The sequence below is a fragment of the Rutilus rutilus genome (genome assembly GCF_951802725.1).
Source record: "Rutilus rutilus genome assembly, chromosome: 8".
NCBI classification, from domain to species: Eukaryota; Metazoa; Chordata; class Actinopteri; order Cypriniformes; family Leuciscidae; genus Rutilus; species Rutilus rutilus.
This window is the reverse complement of record NC_140222.1, coordinates 42176983-42197505: the sequence shown is the minus strand read 5'-3', so window position 1 is coordinate 42197505 and position 20523 is coordinate 42176983. Positions and strand designations below refer to the sequence as shown.

At 39.8% G+C, this 20523-nt stretch overlaps 1 protein-coding gene across 2 annotated transcripts in view; it reads right to left on the bottom strand.

The window, feature by feature from the left end:
• Window positions 1-20523, bottom strand: part of klc4 (kinesin light chain 4) — a 41584-nt gene that overhangs the window by 8455 nt on the left and 12606 nt on the right. The window contains exons 4-14 of one of the 2 annotated variants that reach the window (XM_084418004.1): window positions 18527-18596; window positions 17275-17503; window positions 15670-15757; window positions 14919-15020; window positions 13888-14061; window positions 13535-13634; window positions 12009-12058; window positions 6964-7031; window positions 6377-6485; window positions 6184-6303; window positions 1695-2132 (exon numbers count right to left, since the gene is read on the bottom strand). In XM_084418004.1, coding sequence (XP_084274130.1) covers window positions 2127-2132; window positions 6184-6303; window positions 6377-6485; window positions 6964-7031; window positions 12009-12058; window positions 13535-13634; window positions 13888-14061; window positions 14919-15020; window positions 15670-15757; window positions 17275-17503; window positions 18527-18596 — 1116 coding nt within the window. In that variant the 3' untranslated portion in view covers window positions 1695-2126. Of the gene's footprint in view, window positions 1-1694; window positions 2133-6183; window positions 6304-6376; window positions 6486-6963; window positions 7032-12008; window positions 12059-13534; window positions 13635-13887; window positions 14062-14918; window positions 15021-15669; window positions 15758-17274; window positions 17504-18526; window positions 18597-20523 lie in introns of those variants that run through there. The other variant, XM_084418003.1, reaches the window with a different exon arrangement.

Sequence of the window (20523 nt, the reverse complement as noted above, 5' to 3'; positions counted from 1 at the left end):
GCTTGTTTCCGCCACAGAATAAAACATTTTAAGAGATAATTGCGACTTTTTATCTCACAATTGCGAGTTTACATCTCGCAATTCTGACTTTATTCTGACGAGATATAAAGTCAGAATTGCGTGAAATAAAGTCGCAATTGCGTGAAATAAAGTCAGAATTGCGAGATATAAAGTCAGAATTGCGAGATATAAAGTCAGATTTGCGTGAAATAAAGTCGCAATTGCGTGAAATAAAGTCGCAATTGCGTGAAATAAAGTCAGAATTGCGTGATATAAAGTCAGAATTGCGTGAAATAAAGTCGCAATTGCGTCTTATAAAGTCAGAATTCTGACTTTTTTTCTCGCAATTGCGACTTTATATCACGCAATTCTGACTTTATAATACGCAATTGGGAGATATAAAGTCAGAATTGCATGATATAAAGTCGCAATTGCGTGTTATAATGTCAGAATTGCGTGATATAAAGTCGCAATTGCGAGAAAAAAAGTCTGAATTCTGACTTTATAAGACGCACTTGGGAGATATAAAGTCAGAATTGCATGATATAAAGTCGCAATTGCGTGTTATAATGTCAGAATTGTGAGATAAACTATTCTGAGGTAAAAAAAAAAAAAATGACTATATCTCACAATTCTGAGAAAATATGTCAGAATTGCGAGATATAAACTCGCAATTGCGTGTTATAAAGTCAGAATTGCGTGATATAAAGTCGCAATTGTGAGAAAAAAGTCAGAATTCTGACTTTATAACACGCAATTGTGACTATTTCACGCAATTCTGACTTTATATCTCGCAATTCTGACTTTATAACACGCAAGTGCGACTTTATTTCACGCAATTCTGACTTTGTATCTCGCAATTCTGAGAAATAAAGTCAGAATTGCGAGATGTAAACTCGCAATTGTGAGATAAAAAGTCGCAATTATCATTTAATTTTTTTTATTTTGTGGCGGAAACAAGCTTCCATAGGTAACTGTAAAACAGTAACATAAAATTAATCTCACAAAGTAATGCATTTCACTCCTAAATCAAAGGCAAGAAATGGGGATTTATATAATACAGCGGCACAATCCAGTGCTGTATGAAATGATCATAAATTAGATGTAGTACAACAATACTACGCTTACACTACCGGTCAAAGGTTTGGGGTCTGTAAGACTTTTTAAACAAGAAAATAATACTTTTCTTCAGCAAAGATGCATTAAATTGATCAAAAGTAAAGACAGTAAAGACTTTTACATTGTAATAAATGCTGATCTTTTGAACTATTTGTTCATCAAAGAATACTATATATATATATATATATATATATATATATATATGAAGAATTCTGAAATACTGCATATATATATTGATAATGATCAAAAATGTTTCTTAAGCATCAAATCCTCATATTAGACTGATTTCTGAAGGATCATGTGACACTGAAGACTGGAGTAATGATGCTGGAAATACAGCTTTGATCACAGGAATAAATTACACTTTACTGTATATTCACATAGAAAACAGCTGTTTTAAATTGTAATAATATTTTACAATATTACTGTATTTTTAATCAAATAAATGCAGCCTTGGTGAGCATAAGAGACTTCCTTCAAAAATATTGTTTCAATCTTACTGACCCCAAACTTTTGAACAGTAGTGTATTTAATTTAAACCATTTATAATTTTTTAATTATTATAATAATTGCTTCTGGAAATCTTGCCAATACAACATTGAGAATTTGGGGTGAAATGTGCGTATCTGGCATGAAAATATAATTTTGTCTTTTGATTTGTCCCGTTCATGATGAGAATTCACTCTGCTAATCCGACAGGTGTGTTTCACTGAGGTTGTAGATTACAGTTAATACATCAGTGTTATACAGTGTAGGCATGAAAACAGACAACGCAGAGAACAAGTAGGAATGAGCGAACGAGTGATCAGTGTGTGGAAGAGAGGGGGGAAAGCGAGGCCAAGAATACACAGGGAGGGGAAGTAAGATGATATCCCATCGGCCCTAGCAAACAGTCAAAGCTGTGCTGGACTCCATCCGGCGGAGAGGAAGAGGCACAGGGATCCATTTAGATCAGGCAGATGCAATTTGATTTGTTGTAAGAGCAGAGAGAGGAAGATGATGAGAGCTTAGGCCTAATGCAGAGAGAGAGAGAGAGAGAGACAGACACACACAGAGAGAGAGAGAGAGAGAGAGAGAGAAAGGACACAAAAGCACAAATGAGACAGGAACATCAGGAGGAAATCACTGAAAAGCAAGTAAAGGTAGTGTGTCTGTCCATAAAGGTGCATAGAGACATTCAGGTCTTTAAATATCTTAAAGTCCCCCTGTAGTCAATCATTTTATCCCTTAAAACTCATCTTTGATCACCAAAATGACATATTTAAGCATTTTTTTCCTGTGAAAATAATTTCTTCATGCCTTAAAATATCTTGAATGTAACTCGACACCCTCGCCTCATTTAGTATGCGCGGTTCTATGAATATGCAAATGAGCCACGCCTCCACTCACTCACTCAGCTCAGAGATCCACTGGTTGACGATCACACGTTGATCTGATTGGTTACAAGGTAGTTTGTGACGTCAGAAACACCAGCGATTTCAAAGCGTGTGTTTGAGACTGTCTTTGGTTCACTGCAGTTTTAAGGAGGAAATACTCAGCAATGGTGTCGACTTATGAATTTACACATGGTTTGTCTTAAAGCACATTAAAAACACCACATAGACACATAAACAACATTAAAAGCTGAGTTTTCACCACAGGGGGACTTTAAGCAGGACTGAACCAGCATTAAGCCCCGAGAGGACGTCTGTTACAGTGATTTTACCGTGGTAAAGAGATGAGCTTAAGACGCAAACACCCTAAAAACCTTCTTGCTTCTGGAATACGACCGTTATATGCGGCCAGTTTTACCTTTTGAACTTCTGTTTTATAATCACAGACGTTTAATTGTATGGTAGGTTAAATATAGCTTTGCAGTAACTGCTGATCATGGTTGAGCATCAGAACATTAGTAACGTAATATTAGTGTCAGTGGTCAGGGTTTTGTGGGTAAGGAGAGGATGACTGCTAACTGGAGAGTATCACATATCACTGATGTCACACAGGATATGACATCAGCAGGGGACGACAGCCACTCTGGCACGCTGAAGAGACTCACTGACCGTCACAGGCTTACACCAGCTGTACACGGCTGCGTTATTGTGCAGTAACTGCGAAAATTAATCTATAATGTGTGTGTTTTATTAGGGTTGTTGTATTTAATAATCTACATAATGGCTTATAATTCATATTTAATCCAATAATCACAATAATCAGACCTACGCAGAGTAAAACTCACACAAAAATGTTAAATTCTGCTTTCTTAAGGCCCGTTCACACTAAGAACGATAAGTATAAAGACACCTATAATGATTACTATATTAGCAACGCACAGAATCGCTCTGTTTAATGTGAGTATATGTGTAGCAATTTTGTCGTCTGTCGCTTTAAATGCTCGAGCTCGTCACAGCAGGATGGATTCTGATTGGCTGTCAATGTTTTCATCCTTCATCAGCTGGAAAAAAATCGTTCTGAAAGTAATTCCAATGATGTTGTTTCTCTGTGCTGTTATCGTTATAGTGGTGGCGTGAACGGCTATTCTTTCACGTTAAGAACGATTTTTAGAATTATATCTTTATCGTTATCGTTATAGTTATCGTGGCTTTTAGGAGATGAAACTCATCACACCAACACGAATGTTCTGCACGAAAATTAGTTCCGATGCTCGCGTCTCATTTGTCTGTTCAGACCGATGTGTAAAAACCGACAGATAGGCAGAATAAATATGCAGATCCACTCACTGACAGTAGGTGGCGCTTATGAAAAAGCAGAAATCCGCTTTCTTCTTCTGCTGTTCACTGTCGATTGGCAAAATAGCCTGTTTGTGAGCGCCACCAAACCATAATTTTATGTAACGGCAGCGGCTTCAATACTAAAAGTGCGTGACCGAAAGAGCAACTCTTATTAGTTGTCTAATTTTCTTTGCAGAGTGATGGAAAAGAGATTAGAAAATCTCGACGTTAAAAAATCTGTCGCAGGCGGCATGGAAATGTTCTCATCGATCTGCACAGACACATATAGTCATTCATTTGAACTGGTTATCACATCGAATGTTCACAGCAAACATTATCTGCAATGCAAGGATTCTCAGGAGAACGGAATAGTTTTGCGCGCGAACGCTTTAGAGAGTGAAACATTTTTTGCAAGCAAACGCAATATATTTTTTCGAGGAATGCTAAAGTTTTGCAAACAAATGCAATTTTTCTCAAGGGAACACAAATGTTTTGCGAGAGAACACATGCAAGTAAACGCAATGTTTTTTTTGTTGAGGAATGCAATGTTTTGCGAGTGAACAAAAGTTTTGCGAGAGAAAGCAAGTTTTCACGGGGGAACACTATTGTGTTTTGCGAAAGAACGCAAATGTTTTTTTAGCAAATGCAAATGTTTCTCGGGGAATGCAGTAGTTTTGGCGGGAGAATGCAAATGTTCTGCAAGCAAACGCAATGTTTCCCGGGGGAATGCAACAGTTTTGTGAGAGAACGCAGATGTTTTGCGAGTGAAAAGTTGTTTTGCAAGCAAACGCAATGTTTCTATTGAGGAATACAATAGTTTTGCGAGCAAATGCTATTTTTCTCAAGGGAACACAATAGTTTTGTGAGAATGCAAATATTTAGCAAGAGAATGTAATTTTTCATGGGGGAACACAAAAGTTTTGCGAGAGAACACATCCAAGTAAACGCAATGTTTTTTGTTTTTTTTTGAGGAATGCAAATGTTTTGCGAGAGAAAGTAATTTTTCTCGGGGATTGCAATAGTTTTGCGAGTGAACAAATGTTTTGTGAGCTAACTAAATTTTTCACGAGGAACATATGGAAGCTTGTTTCCGCCACAAAATAAAACATTTTAAAAGATAATTGCGACTTTTTATCTCACAATTGCGAGTTTACATCTCGCAATTCTGACTTTATTTATCAGAATTGCGAGATATAAAGTCAGAATTGCGTGAAATAAAGTCGCAATTGCGTGTTATAAAGTCAGAATTCTGACTTTTTTTCTCGCAATTGCGACTTTATAACACGCAATTGCGAGTTTATATCTCGCAATTCTGACATCTTTTCTCAGAATTGTGAGATATAAACTCACAATTGTGAGATATAAAGTCCAATTCTAAGGGAAAATATTTTTTTTATTTTATTTTTTACCTCAGAATAGTTTATATCTCACAATTCTGACTTTATAACACGCAATTGCGACTTTATATCGTGCAATTGCGACTTTATATCGTGCAATTTTGACTTTATATCTCCCAATTGCGACTTTATTTCTCAGAATTGCGACTTTATATCACGCAATTGCGACTTTATTTCTCAGAATTGCGACTTTATTTCTCAGAATTGCAACTTTATATCTCGCAATTGCGACTTTATTTCTCAGAATTGCGACTTTATTTCTCAGAATTGCGACTTTATATCTCGCAATTGCGACTTTATTTCTCAGAATTGCGACTTTATCTCTCAGAATTGCGACTTTATATCACGCAATTGCGACTTTATTTCTCAGAATTGCGACTTTATATCTCGCAATTGCGACTTTATTTCCCAGAATTGCGACTTTATAACACGCAATTCTGACTTTATATCTCGCAATTGCGACTTTATTTCTCAGAATTGCGACTTTATTTCTCACAATTCTGACTTGATATATCGCAATTGTGAGAAAAAAAGTCAGAATTGTGAGATAAAAAGTCGCAATTATTATTATTTATTTATTATTCATTGGCGGAAACAAGCTTCCATAGGAACGCAATAATTTTGCGAAAGAATGCAAACGTTTTGTGAGCAAAGCCAATTTTACTCAGGGATCGCAATAGTTCTGCGAGCGAACTCAATGTTATTTTGAGGAACGCAAATGTTTTGCGAGCGAACTAAATTTTTCACGGGAGGAACGCAATAGTTTTGCGAAAGAACGCAAACGTTTTGTGAGCAAACGCAATGTTTCTCGGGGGAAAGCAATGCTTTTTCAAGCAAATGCAAAAATACAAAAATATAATTTTTCCTTCCATCTCATATTTTCTCTGTCACCATGTTCCCTGACAGGCTCTGTACGCTTCCAGCAACTTTAAGTGATAAAGATGTTATTCCCTCACCCCATTCCACTCCACACTGCCCTCCTCTCCGGCTTCATTGCTGCAGTCGTACTTCACACTGGAGATCGATGCAGTGCTCCTCCGCCTCTCTCCATCTCTCTGAGGGTCCACTGCCGCTCCCTGACACACACACACGCGTTACAAAGACATAATTTCCCACCATGCATCAGTAAAGTGATTATAGATGTTGCACCTGTCTGCGAGACCTCATGGCACACTCCTCAAGGGTCTCGGCCGCCTCCAGTTTACCCTGTTTACGGTACAGGGCGCCCAAGTTCCTCAGCGTGGTGTTTACTGTGGGGCTGTGCATGAAAACACACACATGCACACTAGTATCACTTTCATGTGTGTCATCAAATTTAATCAGCAGCAGCAGCAAAAACATTGGTCTTTTTTTATTTTTATTAAGTCCATAAAGTGATGCAGTATTATTTAATTATTAAAGATTTGCTGCAGTCCTTGTACATTTGAATCAGAGTAACTTCCCCTCCCTGCAGCAACATCTATTCTCTGATGACGAGGGCGGGGCTATAACCTGTCACTCACATCAGACCCACCAATAGCAAACCACAACCATCCAATCAATTCCGCACAGACAAAATTAAGCCCTGCCCACATTTGTTCTTGTTCCAGAAGCGTTTCACTCGGATATACGTCACAATAGGTTAGAAAACACCATTGCAGCTTCTGTTAAATGCTGACTTTAAGCGTTTTCAACTGAATGAAAGGCAGAAAACTGTTTTAGCAGTGAGGCAAGTAACTGTGGCAGATTTTTCTCACCTGTTCACCTTGCAGGCTTTGTACCAGCCACCATATTCTCCATAATGATTCCCATCTGCCAGCTTCCCCTGTAAGAAAGAAGAGGAGGAAAACACACAGACATCGAGAGAGAGAGAGAGAGAGAGAGAGAGAGAGAGAGAGAGAGAGAGAGAGAGAGAAAGTGAAGTTTCAAAATCTTCTCAGCTGTCAATCATCCAGACAGGTTTGCAGTAAGGGAAACTATGTTTACTGTACATACACATGCAGTGGGTATAGATAGTCACAACCTCCTTTCAAAATATTTACAGTACTTTTAAAAGAACTAGTTGTGGAAAGACACAGGGAATGATAAAACCATAAACCATAAAAGCTTCTTTTTATTTTTGCCTTTAAGAAGTCTATAGACAATATGTCTGGCACAACCCCAATACATCTTACCAGCCAAAGAACATCGTACAATGGCAGCGTCCTGTTGAGAGGATGTTTCTTTTAGAGCACTTGTCGGGAAGGACAATGCAAAATTTTGACAGAACCACTGAGGAGTGTCCTACAGCCCAGTAACCCTAAGCAGACCAGCACAGCAGCCATACAGCGGCTGAAGGGCTTTCTCTAGTGGACCAGTCCGGGGGTTTCAATGGTTTAGATGCCACATATCCCATATGATACTTCTCATGCGAGGGACTATCCTAAAATAATAATTTGTATGTATAAAGACCCAGTGTATACTGTGCAAAATAAATAGTGTAAAATATTATTTGTAAAATACTTATAATGTTAATATAATGGGGTTTTTTTCTACTCACTAAAGTACTGTACTTAATTATGTATTTGTTTATTTGAATCTAATTATTTCTCTAATGATTTCTTTCTTTTTAATCTAATGTTTGTTATTTATTTTATTCATTAACCTATAAAATTTGTATATTATCACATTTTTTATTTATTTGAATCCTCTTTTATTATTTATTTAGTTATTTTAATCTATTTATTTATGTTAATCACAATCTTATTATTTATTTATTTTTTACTTTAAATAAAAATGATTGGGGGGGGGGGATGATTGTGTGTAAAGTGTGAAGTGTGAAACTAGAATTGTGTGTTCCCTTTCGAATGGGAGCTCTTGCTGCGTCCCCTAGAGGGCGCTATGGGGAATGCCTCCAGAATGACCGGTGTCTGAAGCATGAGTCAAAACACGACAATGAACTTGACCGCTGATGGCGTAAATGCAGGTGAGACTGTGAGTATAAAAGGGCACCTGTGAAAAACATCATCCTCTTTCTTGTCTTCAGGAGTCTGTTTGAATGGCGTCTCAAGGTGATTGAAATGGCAAGCAAAAGTGCTAAGGGATTTAAAAAGTGTGCGGTATCGGACACCTCATGACACACATGAAATGTGTTATGTGCCTTGGCGAGGAGCATGCACGCTCAGTCCTCGATGGGGCTATGTGTGTGCATTTTTAGAGATTCTCAATGAAGAAACTCTGCTCTCGTTTGTCCCTTTTCTTGAAGGAATTGGGACAATCACCTGTGCCTCGCGGTGCAGGACCTGCTGTGGCCGAGGCGAGTGGGGGACTGAAATTGTGGGGCTTGCAGACGGAGCTGGCTGATGAATTCGAGAAAGGCGAGCACGCTCCTGGCTTTGAGCCAAGGTGAGCAGGACGAGACTGTTGAGCGCCATGATGTGGCGTCTGATGGTGTCTGTGCGTTCTCAGCCTGCCTGCCCCACACACGACAAGCTGCTGGATGTTATGTCCCGCGATACTGACAGATTAGATCTGTTTAGATCGCAGGCAGTGTCAGTTTACGCACAGTTGTTTGGGTTAGCTGTTTCGGTTACACTTTATTTTAAGGTGACATTGTTACAGTGCAATTATACATTTAAGCACCAAGTAATATTAATTAACAACATGTACTAACTATAGGGTTAAGGAAGGACTAGAGTTTGGTTGAGGGTTAGCTGCATGTAATTATGCATAATTTACTGTGATTACTTAAAGGGACATAACTGCTCAGCTCAAAAGAGCCTACCCTTTCTCCCAGATCTCCATGCTGAGGTGGAGAGATCTTGGGGAAAGCCTTTTTCTGCCCATATGCGGGAAACACGGTTATGTGTCGATGCCTACAATCGCAGAGACGCTGGCTAGCTATCTCTCGATGGGTGAGGCATCCACATTGAATCTTCCCTATTTGGCTTCCGAACTTTTTTGGTACATCTGTTGAGGCGGTGGTCGGGAAGTTTAGGGATGTGAAGGAGCGCTCCACAGCTTTTAAGATCTTCATACCGTGCTGTTCCAGGTGTTCGCCTCAACCTTTACCTTAGGGGTCTGACTTGTCCCGGTTCGAGGATCAGACATGATCAGAAGGCGATAAAGGCTTTCCCCAAGATATCCTACCTCTCATGTTCCTCCTTCTTCGGGGGGGTAGAGCACAGAGGAGGCGTGACGCCAAAGGGAGAAGACAATATCTCAGCGAAGTGATCCAGAGTAAACGTGCTGTGTGTTCCAGGGTCCCAGAGGGTTCCTTCCCCACCTCCCCCCTTCCATCCCCTGACTGAGGTCAGTAGGGGTGTGTTAGAGGCTCTGACACGTGTTTACACCAGCCCCCTGAAGCTGGACCTATGATGTTTTTAAAATCAACATGTGGGTTGTTGTGAATATGTTGTATGGTGCCTGGTGGTTTGCTGAGCTGTTAGGCTCCCTCTCTGAGCCTTCTTGGTTACTGCCTGTACTATTGAGCGTTGTTAGGCCTCCTCTCGCTATAGAGAGTCACTTTATAGAGGCCTCTGCTCCTCAGAGCTCTGCCTAGATAGCTATATCAAGTAGTTAGGCTTTTTAGTAGCCTCCTTGGTAAGCTGTCCTGGGTGTTGGATGTAGTTAGGCCTCCTCTCACTTTAGATAGTCGTCATGCTGAGGCCTCCATTCTAGACCAGGCGGTAGACTCAGAGTCGTTAGGTTCCCCCTGAGCCTCCTTGCTTACTGTCTGTTCTATGGAGCATTGTTAGGCCTCCTCTCGCTATAGAGTTGATTTGTAGAGGCCTACCACTCCACAGAGCTCCCCCTGGATAGCAATATCAAGTAGTTAGGCTCTCTGTGAGCCTCCTTGGTAAGCTATACTGGGTGTTGGATGTAGTTAGACCTCCACTCACTTTTGAGAGTCGTCATGTTGAGGCCTCCATCCTCAGAGCATGATCAGGCAATTAGGCTCTTAATGAGCCTCCTTGGCAACTGTTTGTGTTCGGAAGCTCCTCTGCCTTCCATTCTGTTGCAGGCTCTCTGTGAGCCTTGGGAGCTGTCCTGAGTGTTGTGCGGTGTTAGGCCTCCTCTCATTTGAGAGTCTCTACAGCCTCCACCACTGGAGCTCGACCAGGCAGTACTGCCAAGTTGTTAGGCTTTCTTTGAACCTCCTTACCTATTGCCTCTACAGAGAAGTGGTGTGGCCTCTCGAGCCTCCACTCCTCAGAGCTCCGCCTGGGGCAGCAGTATCAAGATGTTAGGCACTCTGTGCGCCTCCTTGCTAGCTATTCTTACCGTAGGACGTGGCAGGCATCCTCTTGTTTGAGAACTTCAGTTGAGGCTTCCGTCCTTAGAGCTTGATTGGGTAGTAGTACTGATTTGTTAGGCTGCCTTTGATCCTCCTTGGCTACTGCTTTTAATAGAGCATTTCCAGGTCTTCTCTTTAAAGAATGTTTTCCTAGGTCTCTGATCCTCCAGAGCTCTGCTTGCATAGCCATTCTCTAGTTGCTAGGCTCTTATCAGCCTCTTTGTAAGCTACCCTGAGTGTAGAACGTTGTTAGGCCTCCTCTCATTTCAGAGAGTCGTCTTGCTTAGGCCTTCATTTTTAGAGCTAAGTTATGCCGTAGCAGTTGCTGGCTCTCTGTGTGAGCCTCCTTGGTGCCCCTATGTGATTTGGGACATAGTGCTCAGGCCTCCGTCCTCTGAGTCAGCTAGGGACCAAACTGTTAGGTTCTCTGTGAGCCTCATTGGTTACTGCTTGAAAATGGAGCACTATTTGGCTCCCCTGAACTCCGCCTGCTATTGTTATAGGTATAGGACGCAGTGTTGAAGCCTTCATCCCTAGAGCTCCGGCAGGCAGGCACTTAAAGCGGTGTGTTGTAAGGCCTCCTCTCCTTATAAGAGTAATTGTAGGCCTCCGCTCTGCAGAGCTTCACCTGGCCAGCTAGATCAAGTTGCTAGGCACTTCAGGGCTTCCTTGATAGCTGTTCTTAGGGCGTGGTTAGGCCTCCTCTCGCTTTGAGAGACCTCCGCCCTCAGAGTTTCTGTCTAACAATAGTTCAAGTGGTTAGGCTCTCTGTGAGCCTCCTTGGAAACTGGCCTGGGCAGAGAGCATAGTTAGGCCTCCTCCGTTCATCCTGTTTAGGCCTCCGTTCTCGAGAAGCTCCAATCTATGATGATATTCCCTTAAAGGTGTTCCTATGAATACCAAGCTCCTGGGCTTTCCTAGCTCGGACTCTGGCCGTAGGGAATTAGCCGCTGACATGTACCTTAGGATGGGGACTCCTTTGAGTCTTTGACTTATGTCAACCATTAGGCACTCATCCCTCAGCATGACAGCGTGGGTATTCAAGCTCCCCATAGCGCCCTCTAGGGGACGCAGCACGAGTTCCCATCCGAAAGGGAACGTCTAAGGTTATGCATATAACCATGGTTCTTTGAGAAGGGGAACGATATGCTGTGTCCCTTTGCCATGTTTCAGGTACTCCTGCACACGTCTCCCTCAGACAAGAAGTGGACGATGTATTTCACAGATGCCCTTTTATTCTCAGTCTCACCTGTAGTTACGTCATCGGCTGCCGCCTGCTAATGTCAAGTTCATTGTTATATTTAGACTCATGCTTCAGACACCGCTCAAGCCAGATGAATTCCCCATAGCGCCCTCTAGATGACATAGCGTCTCGTTCCCCTTCTCAGGGAACCATAGTTACATGCAAGCAACAGAAGGTGACTATTTTGTGTGTGGTGACTTTCTATACCCACTATATCAGCCGCCCACATGAGCATATCAGTATTGCACACACACACACACACACACACACACACACAAACCTACTTTGCTTTCTTCTCGTTCCTCAGCGTGCATCCAGATGGGTTTATTTTCAGCTGTAGACACAGAGAAACAGTGTTCTGCTACTGTAGTCGGCCATTACCAAACATACCACGGCAAAATCAGAAACAGTTTCTGCCAAATAATATAGTTACCAATTTTATTGTTACTTCATAGATTTTGCAAAACTTGGCAGGGTATTGCTGTGCTATGATATTCTGATCTCTAGATCCGACTCATTCAATTTTAGATTTAGGATACAAATGTAAGAGTTTCATAGTTAAGTTTAATACTTGTTCAGATCACTACCCATATAGGATCTATCAATAACTGCAGTAACTAATTTCTTAAAGTTCTGTCATGCACATGAACATGTACTAAAAATGTAAAATTCACAAAAATAAATTTAGCATGAACCCAGCTAACAACATTATGTTCTAAGAACGTTTTCCTAGCGTTCCCATTAAGGTATAAAACATTTATTACTGAAGATTCCCTGAATGTTCTCAACGTAAATGTTTTAAAGACGTTTTTTTTTTTTTTTTTAAGGGAACCCTGTTAAGGGAACATTTCATTTGATCATTCTTCAAACATTATGTGAACATTACTTCTGAATGTTTGCTGAATCTTCTGAAACACAAGTAGTAACATTTAAAAAAAAAAGTTTGATGAACAATCCTGCTAAACGTTTTATCATATATATAACGTTTTGTGCAGACGCTAGCTAAAGTCCAGAAAACGTTCCCTGTTAGCTGGGAACATGTGAAACAGAAGATGTAGAGAAATCAAGAAAATAATCAAGTTGATTTATTGGAATGAAGTGCAAAATCAACATAAAAATGATTAACAAAATCAAACAACAGACAAATCGGCCTGTTCTGAAAAGATAATCAATCTTTCACATAAAAAAACCCCATAAAATAATAATGACAATAAATGATATTTTGAAAAGAAAAGAAAGTGATAGATGAATGACTGTTTTATACAGAACTTAAACTCAAAAATGTAAAACTTCCAAGAAGCAAAACGAGAGGGAAATCACACATACAAACCATCTGTTGAGTTGTTCGTACACTAAAGTTCTTCGCACTTCTGCTTTCACATTTATTTTTTAAACATTCACATTGAGTATTTTGCTTGGCACAGGCAAAGCAGTTCACTAATATAGCGTTTATATTTGAAAGACATTTCATCTTCACAGAAAAAAATATATAAATATATGACAAGACAAATATTCATAACATTTCCTCCCCCAAACCCCCGATGTCTCCAGTAAGAAGTGTGAATTAATCCTATATGTTCGTGCAGCTAAAATGATGTTTTTATTGGTTGTGCTTGCTGCCGGATTTCTGTGAAATCCACGCCTGTAAACCACAGGTCAGATGTGCAGAAGGGTCACGATATGCTGAGGTCATCGATTTCTATCATTCAGCAATGACAATAGTTCAGGTTTATAATGTCGCCATAGTAAGAAAGCATGCAGTCTGTCAGCTAATGAATAATGAAGTGCCATGATCAAGCAATCATCGTACCATCTACAGATCCGAACTCTTTCTCGTGGGCGCGCGTCAGGATCTCTTTGTAGAGAATCTCAGCTTCCTTGTACTTGCCCTGTTTCAGATAGCATGAAGCCTGCAGGGGAAATATATAACTGATCAACAACTATGGCATGCACTTAAATTAAAATGTAAGATGTAGGATGTTTGAAGAATCTTCCAGAGCCCAAACTTTTAAACAGTAGTGTACAGGTATATCATATATATAGTGCAGTGTAGTGCAGTCTTTGTCTCTCTTTTTTAATGTTTTACACTGCAAATAGATCTCTGAACAATGAGTGAGGCTGTTTTATCGGTTTGGATTCAAGATGAGTGCTGATTATATTCACCAGGTTGTTTTTGGTCTTGGCGACGTTCGGGTCATCAGGTCCGAGTCTTTTCTCGTAGATTTCGAGAGCCCTGCAGTAATAATACTCCACCTCCTCATACTTCCCCTGATTCTGACAGAGCAGGGCCAGGTTATTCAGCTGCTTGGCCACGTCCGGGTGGTCCCGTCCCAACACCTGAGCAACGAAAGAGAGTGAAATAGTTAAAGCCCCGATATACATCCTTCAAGCCAAACCAAAGATCGAACTGTTGTTATTTCGAAAAACAAAATCATGTCAAAACAAAGTTTGCTTCAAACTCCCATTGGTCAGTGGTGATGATGTAATAGGTGGGTGTGGTCTTCTGAGGCTCCGCCTTCTTTGAGGTTAAAAATCTTCTCCGGTTAATTTCTTCTGTTCAGTCAGTCGAGGTCAGACGCGTGTAAAAACACACTGAATTGCCGAGCTGGTTCAAACATATCCACATCGCTATGATCAGATGCTTTCTGAACTGTTTTCTCACTGCTGTGTTTTGTTGTGTTTACTCAGTGTCAGTGATGCTCGATATATCGGCCACCCTGTCGGTATCGGCCGATATATGTTCAGTTTTAATGTTTAAACATTATTTAATGTTATCGTTATCGGCCCAATAAGAAAATGGCCGATATATTATATCTGATAAATAATGTATTATTTCCGTCAGCTGAGACACTTCAGATGCGCACTTCAGTTCACCATGATGGTTTTGGTATAAACATCATTATAATTGTGTGCTTGAGACTTTTGTTTTTGTAATCAGGCTCTCAAAAATGATAAAAAAATTTAGATTTAGATTTATCGGCTAATATATCGGTTATCGGATTTCAAATAAAAAGATTTATCGGTTATCGGTATCGGCCTAAATGTTCATATCGGTGCATCCCTACTCGCCGTGAGTATATTGGGGCCTTTACAATATGACTAACAAGTCAAGAGTTTATTTAAATATCATCTTAATCAATTGAGAAAAGAGGCTTTTGTACCCCAACGAACAGGCCAAGCACTTGTGATAGTACCTTCTCTCTGATCTCCAAGGCTCTCTTGCACAGCGGTTCTGCTTCCTTGTATTTTCCTCTCTTTCCATACAAGACCGCCAGGTTGTTGAGGGTGGCCGCCACCTGGATCAGACACAGAATACACACACTGATTACCCAGCTGGCAAAAAACACTCTTGAGAACGTTTTGCTAACGTTCCCATTGAGTTATGAAAATGTTATTTCTGAATGTTCTCTGGATGCTCTAAACGTCCAGATTATTTTTTATTCTTGGTCATGAGAACATTTAGGGAACGTTTTATTTTATTTTGCACACATTATGGGAACAATACTTTTGAATGTTCTCTGAACATTCTGAAACAAGTAGTTTAAAACATTTCTAAACATTTAAAAAACATTTGGAAAATGTTCTGAGAAAACAATTTTCTGAAAAAATAAGTGTAATGTTTTTGTGTTTTTTTTGAGAACGTTATTTAAGACCAGATAACCACAAGCACTACTATATATACATCCCTGTATTTTGAGTAATTGTTGGGGGTAATGCATTACAAGTAATCCAAGTTATGTAATCAGATTACTTTTTCAAGTAACTAGTAAAGTAACGCATTACTTTCCAATTTACAAGTTACTTTGTTTTCTCATTTATTGACTGACAGCTCTCCTGTCCTCATGTTGAGAGGAATCGTGAGTAAGTGCAGAGGTGTTGTGTGTGAACATGATGGTTATTGTAGATATAGACATAGTATGTAGATATAAGTTTTGAGATACTTACAGCTGGGTGGTCATTGCCCAGGGTCTTTTCTCTGATTGACAGGGCATCATTAAGGAGATGGGCCGCTTCCTTGTATTTATTCTGGTCCCTGAGTGACAAGAAATAACAATAAAGTCTTATTTCAAAAGGCTTATTTCTGTGGGCAAACTTCCTTTGACTAAATATATTTCCACATTAAGTAATAGAGAATTCGTTTTCCATGCCAAATTAGCCAAAATTGCTAATAGAATTGTTAGAGGCTGAAAATAATCAGGAATTTCAAACACATAAACAGACTTATTTCGCACTTTACTCATGAAACTGGTTAACCAGCCTGACTTTTTACTGGTAAAGTTGGTTGACCAAGGAAGTCTTGCTGGTTAAAGAAAGAAAGTTCTGTCCTCATTTACTCACAATTACTCGCTCATTTACTCACTCTAAACCCAACAAATGACTTTATGTGGGGAATAATATATAATGGGGAACTGGAACTTCAATACAAATTATGCAAATATGAATGTGCAAATATGTGCTGCGCCCTTTTCTCAATAACAAAATCATAAATGCTTTAAAACAAGCAGCTTTACATTAATAAACATGAAATACAGTGACAGTGTTGCTTTCAATTAGAAATTCAACTTCAATAATGTAAAGCGGCTCTCCAGAGTGTTCCTGTTTTTACACGCGTCTGATCTCGACTGACTGAACAGAAGAAATGAACCAGAGAAGATTTTCACCTCAAAGAAGGCGGAGCCTCAGAGCCACACCTACCTATTACATCATCACCACTGACCAATGGTAGTTTGAAGGCGTTTACCAGCCAGAGGTTAAAGGGCTGGTTGATTATGATTTGACTTTTCTAACTTTAGTTAGTGTGTAATGTTGCTGTTTGAGCATAAACAACATCTGCAAAGTTACAACGCTCAAAGTTCAAAGCAAAGGGAGATATTTGCTTTTAAAGAAATCACTTTTTAAGGACTACTTCCCATAACAACGAACCTTGTTTCATAGATTATCAAGACAGAATATGCTAATCAATGACTAGAAGATAACTACACATAAGCTACATAAATTAACCATTCAGAAATGTTGTCTACATGTTGTCACTTCTTCTTGAGTCTCTCCATCATTGTCTGACTCCGGTTTGAACATAAAAGGCTAAAAGGTTTTGAAATTTTCAGTGCATGTCTCAACAAAAGCCGTTGAAGCTCCGCCCCCTGTACCGGGAGCAGCAGCTCATTTGCATTTAAAGGAACACACACAAAAACTGTGCGTTTTTGCTCACCCTCAAAAAGTGACAATCTTAACATGCTACTTAAAAATATCTGTGGGGTATTTTGAGCTAAAACTTCACATACACACTCTGGGGACATCAGAGACTTATTTTACATCTTGTGAAAAGGGCATTATACCACCCCTTTAAATACAGCGGTGTTGGCCATTATAATGAGGCTTTTGTGTCCTGTATGATGCTTGAAAGTGCCCATTTACTGACATTTTTCAAACCATCTCCTGTTGTGTTTCATGTAACTAAGAACATACAGGTTTGGATTGACGCGAGTGTGAGTAAACAATGACTGACATCTGCTTCGACATGGGTCTGGGCATGAGCAAACACACACACACCTGTAGACCAGAGCCAGGATGTTGAGCATGGTGGCTACATCGGGATGGTCGTGTCCAGAGGTTTTCTCCAGGTCCTCCAGAGCCTGTTTGCAGAGAGGCACGGCCACCTCGTACCGGCCCTGGGCTGCGTACTGGATCACCAGGTTATGGAGGGTCCTGAGGCGGGCCGGGATCTCGTACCCCCCCTGCTGCGCGGCAGCAGCCGCGGCGCTGTTGTGCTGGTGGGAGACTGAAGGGGGCGACAGAGAGACACAATGGCTGAGTTTCCATACAGAGGTGGGAATTTAACTTATGCACAAAATTTGAATAGCGCATAAAACACTTGTTATAAAGCACTGTTTCTATCTCATGTGTTAAAGAGAACAAAAACGTCACTTCCTGGGAAATTAGCGCAAAATACCAGTAATAAAAATTGTTGCGGCAATCGGGGAAGATCGTAAATTTATTGCGTTTCAAAGCACCAAACCAACATTTGAGATGCTGCGATGCGATTGGTCCGCTGGTTACTCCGGTTATCCAATCACAGCCTCTGCTGAGGCGAAGTCACCTGAGGTTTCTGTTGCGCATCGAGGGATTTATTCAGTAAATGTGTTTTCATCGTAGTTTATGCGCATGTCTTCTTATCGGATAAAAAATTACACACCAATTATCCATCAATTGAGCACATATGTCTTTTTATGCGCATTTTATGAATGTGCATGTTGGCAGTTCTATTCAGGGCTTTTTATTTAATGTGATATCCCAAAATATGCATAAAATAGGTGGATAGAAACATAGCTATTGTTAATATAGGAAAAAATGGATTGTATGGTTTCTCTAGCCCTGTTCAAAATGCCATTCTTGTGGTTCACTTCAGAGTCCACACTTTGGTAACATAACGCTGCATTGACTGTTGGGTAGTAGAGCGTAATGGAGTCTGGCCACAAGAGACTGACAGACACTGATACCTGTTGTGCATTAATGTCACAATAAAGATAACTGTAATAACTGTTGTTGTTTTTGGCGTATACCTACTAACGCAATGTCATTTCCATAGAAAGCAAAGCAGATATTCCGTAAAACGAAAGAGCGCCGAGGGGACACACAATTCAGATCAGTGTGGACAGTCAACAATTTAGATCAGATTCCAATTGGATTTGGATTGACAGTGAAAATAGCCAAAGTATAAACCCTGTGACCAATAATATCTATCAAAACATATTCATAAAACACATGACAAGGACTGTGTCATGTCATTTGTGTACTTCCTTACCCTGGTAATCTTCATCATTGGGAAACAAATCGTCCAGGGCATCTTTGGGAGTCTCACTATTTTTCTCTTCCTAAAACAAAACCAAAGAAAAAAAAAAAAAAACAGTTTGAAACCAAATTTGGCATAATTATCATTTATAATCAGTCTGTGCTGTCTTATAATGTTTATTGTGAATTTCTATAGTCAATTGCATCTCTGTCCATGCATGACTGTCTTTATAGTCTCTAAATGTTAATGGCTCCATCAATTCAGGAAGTAACAGCATGAAACATCATTTCATGAAATATAAATGACAAGCTGGAGGCAACTGTCATTTGAACAGATAATGTCTTCAAATCCTCCCACAGCAGAAAGAGAAAAATGAAGAACATTAGTGTGGAGTAAAGGAGAGGACGTCCTGTTTGCCAGGGAAGGGAATACAGTTCATTCATTCATCACACAGTAACGATGAGGCACGTCTCCTTCGTAACATCTTTATCTAGCAGAACTGAGTCATCGATCTATGGGGCAAATAAATCAATGCTGGCTACACATCCAGGAAGAAGGACATGGCTCGTCTCCCAAGAAGAGTCAGGTTACAACAGCAGAGGAGATTCAAGACAGAAAAGCTCCTCTGTTTTAAACTTGTAAGTCCACTTAGAATGTAGCCTAAGTCATGGTTTCTTGCACCGAAAATGTTGTCGTTTAGTTTTTAATTTGCTAAACGACATAGAAATGTATAAAAATAAACACAAGATATACACTTCTCAACATATTTTCCAAATAAATTTCCAAACACAAGTCAACTTGCTTTGTTTACCTATATGGACAGACAAATGAGAATAATGACACCGGTGTTATTTAGTTTTAGTAGTTTTAGTACTTAAAGGATTAGTTCACTTTAAAAAAATTTTTTGCTGATAATTTACTCACCCCGATGTCATCCAAGATATCCATGTCTTTCTTTCTTCAGTCGAAAAGAAATGAAGGTTTTTGAGGAAAACATTCCAGGATTTTTCTACACAGAATGGACTTCAATGGCAACCAACTATACCAATGTTCAAAGAAGGTCCAAATGTCCGTCTCAATGCAGCTTCAAAGTCTCGACACGATCCCAGTCGAGAAATAAGGGTCTTATCTAGCGAAACGATCGGTCATTTTCAAAAAAAAAAAAAATATATATATACTTTTTAACCACAAATGCTGGTCGTGTACCATCTCTGAGATGCGCCACGCATTGCGTCATCACGTTGGAAAGGTCACGCGTCACGTCATCTAAGTTATTTCCCTGTGTACTCCGGTTCAGAAAGGTAGGGAAGGGCGAAAAATTTCATCTCATTTTCTCCTCCAACTTCAAAATTGTCCGATTGCCCAATTGTGTTTTAATTTATTATTATTATATATTTTTTTTTTTCGTGACCTTTCCAACGTGATGACGTAATACGTGGCGCATCTCAGAGATGGTGCAAGACGGGCATTTGTGGTTAAAAAGTATATATATATTTTTTTTATAAAATGACCGATTGTTTCGCAAGATAAGACCCTTATTTCTCGACTGGGATCGTGTCGAGACTTTGAAGCTGCATTGAGACGGACATTTGAACCTTCTTTGAACATTGGAATAGTTGGTTGCCATTGAAGTCCATTCTGTGTAGAAAAATCCTGGAATGTTTTCCTCAAAAACCTTCATTTCTTTTCGACTGAAGAAAGAAAGACATGGATATCTTGGATGACATCGGGGTGAGTAAATTATCAGCAAATTTTTTTTTTGAAAGTGAACTAATACTTTAAACTTAATGATTTGACACAGAAAGTTGAACCTGGCATCATGAACCTTCATACTGTAAAGTGTGCCTTTTCTTATATCATGAAACTCGAGTCCTTTACATGCAATCTGCAAGCAATCACATCATTACCACATGGCACAAGCTGATTGGCCTCCGCTGATCCTGCAGCCAATGAGATCGCTGGCTCAACATTAAAATAGTCTATCAGCTATCAGAGTTCCTCTGAACCCC